Here is a 9979-nt window from a genome sequence, read left to right as displayed (position 1 = left end):
TTCTGTCATGCTGTCATTTTAGTGGTTTTCATCTGTGCTCCAGGGCAGTTCAAACAGCTAAAAAAAAAGGGGGGGGGGGAAAAAGTGGGGGGCATGTGTGGGTGAATCTTCAGTTCACAACAGCAGTTGAATGTATGCAAACTGCTTTAGTGTATAGCATTTAGCAAGGCACTACAGAGAGAGAACCCTTTGCTCACTGTCAAAGCAACTTAAAGGTACAGCCCTGCTGGTAACTGCAGGAGAGCTCTGACCTCCTCACTATAAAAAAGGTTTGACATTGGAAGTACACATATGCTATACACTATGCATTCTGAAAATTTGAATGTTTCATAGACTTTATATAGTTAAAAATTCTACTTCCTGTCCTCCAGGGGTCCACTTCATTCTTTCATAGCTATAACAGCACAGGACTCAGAGCTGCACACTCCTAGTCTTCATCTTGATCAAAGAGCAAAACTGTTAGTGTTCTGAAATTGTCCTGATCTAGAAGTAGAGAGCAGAACCTGAGAAGTGTAACACAGGAGTTTCCTGATGCTCCTCTTATTCCCAGCTCCACAGGAACACATAGACTTGCCCATCTGCCAGTTATGAAAAGTATGTTTAAGCAGGCACAAACTTAGGGGAGGGAAAGGGAGCTGGACAGGACTGACACTAACTTTCCTTCAACTCCATTGCACCACTCCAGTGGATTAAGGGAACTGGAAAGATTTGTTATGGGGAAACATGAGGGATGTCCAAATCCAAACAGAGGAGCAAGAGACAAAGACAAGTGGGTAGAGGAGAAGGGATAATGCTTTCTCTAGCTACCAATTCACATGATGGAGGGTTACACATAGTGCTGGTTTTACAAGGGTCATTCTAGATGGGAGCAATATTTTAAAAAAATGTTGCTTCAGATTTTTGCAACACTGAAATTAAACATTATTTTTTATTGATATTATCTCAGCTGTGAAATATTTGGGACATTTGTGCATTTGAGTGAATGCACAGAAAAGTGTCAAAGGGATTGAAAAACCAGATTTCCTGCTATTTTTCACAGAGAAACAGATGCTGAATGGAAACAGCCCTGCTCACCCCACCTGCCAAAACCCAAACTGCCTATTGCAAAAGTCTGGTCCATTTTTCCTAGACACTTTCTCCACCTGTTTCCTGGTAGGTTATGATATCTAGCAGCAGTGAAACAGCAGTGTTTAATGGCCATGGTCATAGCACTACCCTCATGAAATGGTGCCAAGTCTGTACTCCAGTATACTCCAGATCCATTTCCATGGCATATGCTTCTTTTACCCCATCATTCTCCCAGTCTGGATTTCTATGGACCAACAAAACCTGTCTTCACCATGAGTGATCTGCCAGGGATGGCCTTCCTGCAGCTGGCACCAAGGAGGGCTCACATGAAAATCTGCAAAATAGCACTGTGGCAACATCAGCTTGCTGAGCCTGCTCAGAGGTGGGCCATCCATGTGATGGTCTACAAAGATCCTTTCTGGATCTGTCCTGAACAGCCCCAAAAATGGAAACTCCTGGGTTAACCCTCTTTAAAAAGAAGAGTGAAGCCCTCTTTCTACCATTCTCAAGGGCCCAGTGCTTTTTTCCTGGGCTGGACTTTCAGAGTAGGCCAGGCACAGCCAAGCTAAGGAAACCCAGGAAGGTTTACAAGACATTTTCACAGTTGCATTTGATTTTGTTTCTGCAAGTTATGAGACCTTCTTGCAGCCAGCAGCTATCACAGGTCTTGGTCAGAGTTATAAAGACATTGTGTCCATCTGATCATGCAGAAGCTGCAAACATTATTACATGCATTTCACAGTGGTGTTTGCCATGATGCTGAAGGACTCCCAGTGTGAGCCACAGCAGCATTCCCAGGATCTCAGGATGTCACAGAATTATAGAATCAACTGGGTTGGAAAAGACCTCTGAGATCAAGTCCAATCCTTGACTTGAAAAGGCAGAGAGCCTGGGATGTGTTCAATCAGCTCCAAACCATTACAGATGCTAAAAGGCAAATTCTTACCTCCTCACTCACTCTTCCTGTAGCAGAATACCAAGCCGGCTCCATCAAGCCCCTGACAGAATCATCAAGAGCCATGTGAGACATTTCCTACTGGAGAAGGACCAAAACTGCCCCCTGAATAAGTGTCCCTCAGAAACAGAGCAGACATTGAAATGAGCCTGCAGAACCACGACCAAAAGTCAGGATAATACATCACAAGTTATTCAGTAATCTGAAACATCAAACTTCCAAGACCTGCAGTCATTCAGGAAGTCTGGAAAAAGGCAAAATTAGCTCCAATTTCAAAAGCAGCAGAGCAAGTGCAAGCTTGACAGCAAGCATTCTGCAGCTCCTGACCTTTGGAAAATACTGGAAAAGGTAATAAGCAGGGGAAAAAAAAAAAAAATAGTACATGCCTAGACTGCCTCTACCCTACCATTTCACAGCTTCCCAACATACCTCTCCCATGAGGTGGAGGTGGCTGGCAGGGCCAAGAAAGGAGGGCTCCTGAGGCCAGCAGTAATGACCTAAGTGACATGACTAATGAGAGCAGAAATAAGTAAGCCTTGCTTACACGCTCACCTTCATCACTGCTAACACCAGTGGGAAGCATCTGCCAAAAAAAAATCTGGTCTAGACCACAGCAAGGCATGGAGCTGCCTACCAGCTGGGGAGTGCAGCAACTGACACTTTCAGTTCCATTTCCCACTCGCTCCAGCAGACTATGACACCTTGTTTCATTGGGAGAAATGTATGCAAAGGAACCAGAAATTATATTTTCTTTTCAATGTCAAAATCATAGACAAGAGCAAGTTTCTCCACTTCTTGGCATATAAACTGTGTCCTACATAACACAAATGAGGACATCAGGTATTAAACTGAGGGCTTGCTGAATAGGAAGCTTTAAGTGTGGGATGCTGCAGGGTTTTGCTTCCTCACCATGTACAACTAATGGGCTGGATCCTGAATATTTCTCGCTTTTTGCACTGTGATTTAACGCTACAGTGACTTCAGTCAGAACTAGTAAGACAGCTTGCACACCAAGAAAATAATTAGCTAGTACTGAAAACAAGTTCTGGGTTTGGATTTTAAGCATAACTGGGGGGGGAAAAAAAAATCACATTGTGTAGGCTTGGTGCTTGAAAAAGTTAGTGTGAGATGTTCTAACACCATTCCTGCAAAAACTGTGATCATCTTGAACTACTTGATGCACAAGTAATTCTCAAAACCTATGTATCTGCAGAGCACACGCACAATCTAGATCAAAGTTCTTCAGGCCATTCAGATAACAAAGCAACTGCTTATGGCATCAAAATCAAATACAGAGTCACTTGTCCCTTTTTCTTTTACAAGTAAACCAATTTCATTATAGGTACTTACACTTTTAATTGCTGTTGAGATACCATTTACATTTAATAACTTCCATTTCACATAAAAGCTCTGGCCATCACTGGAAGAGACAACAGCAGTGATAAGGAGCAGGAGAAGGGAAGAAGGCAGCTTACACATGCAGAAAAGAAGATATCATCATCATTGTCTCCACACAGCAGAACAGCAAAACAGCAATGAAACTTGAAAAGGAAAAAAGCAAAGGGGAAAAGCAAATAATATGTCAGGTAGGTCACACTACACAGGAAAATGGCTAGGTTGAAACTAGATCGCAGACACCTGGAATGCTCTGATACCGAGACTTTTTTCAGACCACATCAACAAATTTATATTTCACCTGCTTAAAAGTGCTCTCCCTTTTATCTAGAGGACATAACTTTGTTACTGGAAGATACCACTATTGGCATAAACTGGATAAGAACTATGAAATCAAATATTTATTTGCTTTTAAATTCAGGGGCACTATGAATTATTTATATTTAATATTCATTTTACCTAACTGCACGCTTATATCTATATCTGTGCAAAACTTTTGGACCACTGTCACCTCCCCAAAGTTTTCATGGAGTAACATGTGACTCCACAATCAGGTTTTTCCTTGAAAACATTATAAAAATCACATGACTTTGAAGATCAGCTCCAACAGCTCTTAAAGTGATCTGATTGATTTCCTGCTGCTTTCAGGCCAAGCAGTCTTAGAGTCAGGAGACAGAGGAACCACTAATGACAACAGGTCTTGCATCTTGAAACTGTCTCCTCCCACATGTGGTTCCTACAGTGAGACCAGGACACACCATATACTCCTTAAATCCAAAGCATAAGCTTTTGCCTATAGGCTTGGTACAGTTGGTGAAATCCTATGGTACAATACAATTTTTTGTACAGTCACTCCATATCACACATTTTTCTAAACCACTGGTTTATTTGCAGGGTTTAAACATTTGCTTTAAAATGGGAAGATTTAAAATAGACATATATCTAATATAACTATAATATCTAAACCTGTCCTCAGAAGGTCACGACACACCTGAATAGTGCACACATTGCTATCAGCCCTCCAGGGGCTGGCTTAGCCTTCCTCCAAATTTCAAAGTCTATTCCAAAGCAGACTCCCCCGGGCTAAGTTTAATCCTGTAAAAAGTAGTAAAAACACGCTATCCACATTCACAGAGAGTGTCTTAGGACCCCAAATGTGAAAAGTCATTCATCACTGATTCGTTAAGGAAAGAGAAACTAACATTCCCACACCCTGTGACCTTGCTTCCAATATCACTCAGGGAAACAGGGGCACCAATATGCCTTGACCCAACTCCACACAGCAACTGCTCAGAGCTGTTGGATGTGGATTTCACCACATACCTATGGCAACAGTTTACATGGATTAGCTGGTTTGACTCACTTCTCTTTTGAAATACTAATACAGCTTGAAATCACTTAGGAAGCAGTACTGCCTGTGTATTCAGGTTTCCTGGTCAAAAGAGAAAAAGGTTGCTTCATTCAGGTTTTAAGCATGCTTTCTCCTTTGCAACTTTTCACTCCCTTCTCACTGTCACCCTTTGAAGTGGCCAGCTGGCTAATGCCAGCTATATTTGCCATGCTGTAGGTCCTGGCACAACTGGGCAGGCTGGCAGCACTGCCCGGATGCTGCCCAGATAGATACAGGAAGTCCAGGTTTCCCAGTCACATGTGTTCCCCAGACAAGTTGAGTACAAGCAATAGGCCTAGTAATTAAATAGCAAGCTCATATTTTGTGTGTTTCATCTGTACACTCCAAACACATTAAAAGAAAAGCAGCATATTATTATTATTATTATTCCTGTTTGCAGTATGAGGAAACTGAGGCAAGGAGAGATGAACCCTACTAGGTTCACATAGTGGGTTGAAACAAAACTTGGGAGGGGACCTGTTAGCACAAGTTTGAACCTAAATAGCAAAGAAAATGAAGTTATTATCTGCATTCCATCGACTGCTGTACCATATGTTTAGACATGGGCACGAGTCCAAGTGAAGCACCCAAAAGACTCCTTCAGCTCTAATGCAACAAACAAAACCCCAAACTCACATCCCCATATTAATCAGTGTAATCCCTTAAGCTTTGCCTGTGCTTCTGCTGACACTACATTATGGGGATCAATGCTGAAAATTTAATGGAGGATAAACCCAGCAGATGAGCACTGTCTGTAACACTATGTATACCTGATTCCATCTTCCCAAACCTCTCAGCTTCTGAAAGGAGGGGTTTTTTTATGTGACAGGCTTTTTCCATTCCTGGTAAGATGGTATTTTAAAACATACTTCAACAAAGCATTTGCTAAAAGCACCTTGGTTCCTGATTACAACTCCAGCACCTGTCAGGAAGATACTGCACACACTAATTACTCTTTAGCCAAATCAGAGATTCTGAGATTTAATAATTCAGAGTACGAGAATGAGCAAGTCTTTTATTAATAAATATTGCACAGTTAACCAAACAGAAGAAAAAGGAAATGAAAACCAGATATAAATGGTCTTTATTTCCTTTGAACATTGCTTTTTTCTGCTGCCCCACTTCTTGAAGTATATGAAGTCATATACAGCAAGAAATGGGGAAAATTAATCAAGGGACAAAGGACAGGAGAGGGAAGCCTTCACCTCGATGCCTTGTGCTGATGGGCTGGATAGGCAGAGATTTTTTTTATATTTAAAATTACATTTCCTTGGGTTTCTGCTCTCAAATCTCGACTCAAACAATCCTGGATTGCAAGTTCTGCCCTTGACAACCTGCCAGAGGACCTCTAAGGAGAAGCAGGGAGAAGACAAAGGGATACACCATGATTGCTCCAATAACTCTGAAATCAGACAAGCATGCTCAAGCCAGAGTGAATGCAGCAACACTTCTTCATGTCTCACATGAGACAGGATCTTCTTCTCCTCTATTTTAATGGTTCGGTCATTTAACCCAAGAAATAGCAGTGACAATATTCACAGTACATCTAGAGGCAGACAAAACAGGTACATTGACAAAAGGCTGTGTTTCCAAAAAAAACTTACTTTCTTTTTATGCCCCCTGTAAATTCGCAGACACCCTGCAAATAATTTCCAAAGTGGATTTTTTTTTTTTTTTTTTTTTACAGAGGTCAGCATAAGAATTTAACCTCACTGACAGGCAATGTCACAGTAGGGATGAGTTCACCAGAGCTGTTAAAAAATATTTCAGTACTGAATTAGGATGCTGTTCACTTCCTAGGACCGACTGAAATGTGGAAGACCCCTTACCTAGAAAGGTGCCCACCTGTCTTAGACCAGGAAGGCAAGACAAGGAGAACACTAAGAGAACAACAAAAACAGGGCAGTCTTTTCAAGGCTGGGCATTCCCAGGGGGTTAGACATGCTAAAGAAAAGGCATCTCCATACAAGGGTAAGAAGGTATCCAATAGAGATAAACACCTAGGGTATTTGAATATAGCAAAAGTCAGGCCCACCCAACCCAGAAAGAGTTGCAGACACACATAAGCGAGCCCTTCCTCGCCAGCTTGATGAGGAAGGGTAATGTGGGGAACAATACCTGGCTCAGCAGACAGGAGGAAAACTAGGTAGAGCCTGAAGCAGCTGAAAGAGTTGGGCCAAGGGGCAGCAAGAGCAAGTATCCAGCGCAGGTGATCCAATGGTCACACAGGCTAAAGACCTGGGGGAAATAGGGATGTGGTATATGTACATGTGTGTGTGTGCATGCCTGCGTCAGGTAAGCCAGCAAGAAGGAGGTCTCAGTGATGACAGCAAGAGGTAATTATAGACTGCAAAGGTTTGAGCTCATAAAAACTGAATTAGATTTCCTCGAAAGTTTGTAGCCGAAGATTGTGTGCGTAATCTGGACACATGGGATGAGCAAGAGGCAGAGACTGGATAACTACTCACTACACCCAAATAGGATAGGACAAGCAAAAATTGTGAATGGGTTAAGAAGGTGTTTGGGAGGGAGGGTAAGGAGATGGCTCATGCCACCAGTAAGCTACACTGAGAGGAGTGTCATGAGAAAGGCAACAAAAGGCTAAGTGGGAAGAGATGAACAAGGGAGAGCAAGGGAGCAATATGGGAAGGGCAGCCAAGACTATGAAGCAGGCTGGGGTACAGCAGGCAAGGGGTCAGACTAATGAGAAAGAGCCAACAGGAATGTGTGGAACAGCCCAGAAAGGGGCAGTGAGAACTGAACCAAGGAGGTGCCAGCAGGCAATGAGGATCAGGGGATAAGTGGGAAGTTGAAAGCAAAGCACCCAAACACAGATGGTGAAAGGTACTGACCTGACCAAGAAAGGGCATTGAGACAGACAAGATGTGAAGATACATCAGAGTTCAAGGAGAAAAGTTTCCTCATGCACAGCAGAAAAACTATAGGGAAGACAGAGGAAAAAAACCCCAAGAATTTTATATAGCATTAATACCAGAACAGATGTAGCCCACAGGCACAAGTCAGAAGTTTATATAGGTGTTTTGCCTTCTGCCTCACCCTGAAATACTTCAGAATAAGCCTACACATTTTGCAGGGTACATTTAAACTCTGCTCACCTTCCCATCTCTCTGCAGAGGAAAACTAAAGCCTGCCAAGATCCCTTTTACTTCATGATCTCCTTTCTTATTGCACCACGAGGCTAAACCAGCACAGTGATGAGATTTGGAGAGATACGTGTTTATTTCCGCTCACTGTGTAGGACGCAGTCCAGCCAGAACGACGACGACAATTATTTCCTACAATTATTACCACATTTCACACCCTTTCCTGTGGGTTATGAGAAGCAGCACCCCTTCCTTGACAACAGCTACAGCCAGTTTCCTTCCTCACCAGAGACCTGCTAATGTTCAGTGTCTTTCTGAGTTTGTCGCTCCGTCCCAGCCCCCTCCCACTCCCTAAAGAAACGGGGTTTCATTTTTCTACCAAAAATTACTCCGTCCACAATTTCGTCTGAAGAAAGAATTCACTTGGCACTTGTTAAAATAATTTATAAAAACATTTCAAAGATCTCATTTACACCATTACTTTCCCATTCAGAAGTTAAATTTAGTTCTTCTCTGAATTGTCACTAATTTCTGGCAAAAGGCCACATCTGGCCTATCACAGGTAATGCAAGGTTGGCTGTTTTTCTGCAGAGCAAAGGGAACTGTTCTGCATGCCTTCTGCAAGGACAATTTTGGTTTATCTTCCTCATCACTTCAGGATGCTACAACACTTAACCACTCCCTTGATGACACTACCAATTACTTTTAAAAGGGTGGTCATTTTACCCCTACAAGTAAACTTCCATCACTTCAAATGCACTAATTCAGAAGAGATTTCCCAATCTCTTGATGGAATTCTGAACTGGCTTAGTGTCCTCTATCCATAGATCTTTCAAGGGTGTATAAACACTGAGCCAGAGAGCATCAGCCATTTTCAAGAGCTCTCCATCGACATCCCTGTCAAATTCACTCCAAGGGAATGTCATAACAATAGAAGGATGTGCAAGGTCTTCAACTTTACTTTCATTTTCTAGATGAAGAAGGTTGAAACAATAGCATGGTTTGTTTCCCTGAGGCCTGAAGAGTCAGTCACAACTCACAAGGAAAGACATGGTCTGTATGAGACCCTAAAACAAAATACTTCAAAACCAAGCAGCCATGCTTTGCAGGTCACATTTAAACTGTATGCATCTTCTCACCTCCTGTAGGGGAAAATACATAGTTTTATAGGAGGAAAATGCTTTACCTCAGTTTGATCAAAATACCCTATCCATTGATGGGGGTGATTTGAGGAGAGTTATGCAGAACTTTGCACCAAGTGGCAAAAAACCTCTTCAAATAACAGTGTAAATTGATGTTTTGGAACTAGAAATCTCCTTTTTCAGTATAAAGGTAGTCTGATAGCTAGAAGACACTTATAGGCACCATCTTTGCAAGACACTTCCCATCCACAAGCCCAAACACATCCCGTCTTGGATTCAGCTCCAGCTTCCTGACCCACCTCCTCTCCCTCCTTTCCTGGTAACACTGTTTTAATTATTACTGAGACAAAATAGCTAAATGGCCACTAGCAGGCTAATAAGCACAACACACCTACCTGCCTAATTTTGGAAGATTACATCAAGCATTCCTTGTTGAGCTGAAACTGCTCACAGGACTGCACGGAGGGAAGACAGTGGCAAGCTCAGCACTTAATCAAAATGTGTATTTTGCAGAAGAGAAAAAGGAGGAGGAGGAAGATCCTGTATCACCTCTAAACAAGGTCATGGAAGAAGAATATGGTTATTTCTTAGCCTTCTTTACCTGTCAGATGGGTCTAAAACACAGCCCTGCTTGACAGAAGCAGTTAACCATCCTGCATTCTTCACCGAGATAATTACACCCATAATAACAACTGAACCTCTGTTCTGCTCTGTGTTACCTTTTGTAACATAAACTCAAGAAATGGCTTAGAGCAAAGTAAGTTAGGCTTTACCAGTCATCCAGTAAGACACACATATCTTCACTTCCACAAGGCAACTAATAAACTGGACAAAAACAGCCATTGCAGAGTCACAGAATCAATTAGGTTGGAAAAGACCCCCAAGACCATCAAGTTCAACCTCAAAAGTGAGAGAGAGGGCAAAA

At 42.3% G+C, this 9979-nt stretch overlaps 1 protein-coding gene across 1 annotated transcript in view; it reads right to left on the bottom strand.

Annotated features, from left to right (window-relative positions):
- Window positions 1-358: 358 nt before the first annotated feature.
- Window positions 359-9979, bottom strand: part of LOC135413229 (storkhead-box protein 1-like) — a 32505-nt gene continuing 22884 nt past the window's right edge. The window contains exon 2 of the mRNA XM_064652622.1: window positions 359-7747. Within this exon, the coding sequence (XP_064508692.1) occupies window positions 7599-7747 (149 nt within the window). The 3' untranslated portion in view covers window positions 359-7598. The remainder of the gene's footprint in view (window positions 7748-9979) is intronic.

Source organism: Pseudopipra pipra, chromosome 4, assembly GCF_036250125.1.
Source record: "Pseudopipra pipra isolate bDixPip1 chromosome 4, bDixPip1.hap1, whole genome shotgun sequence".
Classification (NCBI taxonomy): domain Eukaryota; kingdom Metazoa; phylum Chordata; class Aves; order Passeriformes; family Pipridae; genus Pseudopipra; species Pseudopipra pipra.
Note: the sequence above shows the minus strand (reverse complement) of the source record. Positions and strands in the feature narration are given on the sequence as shown.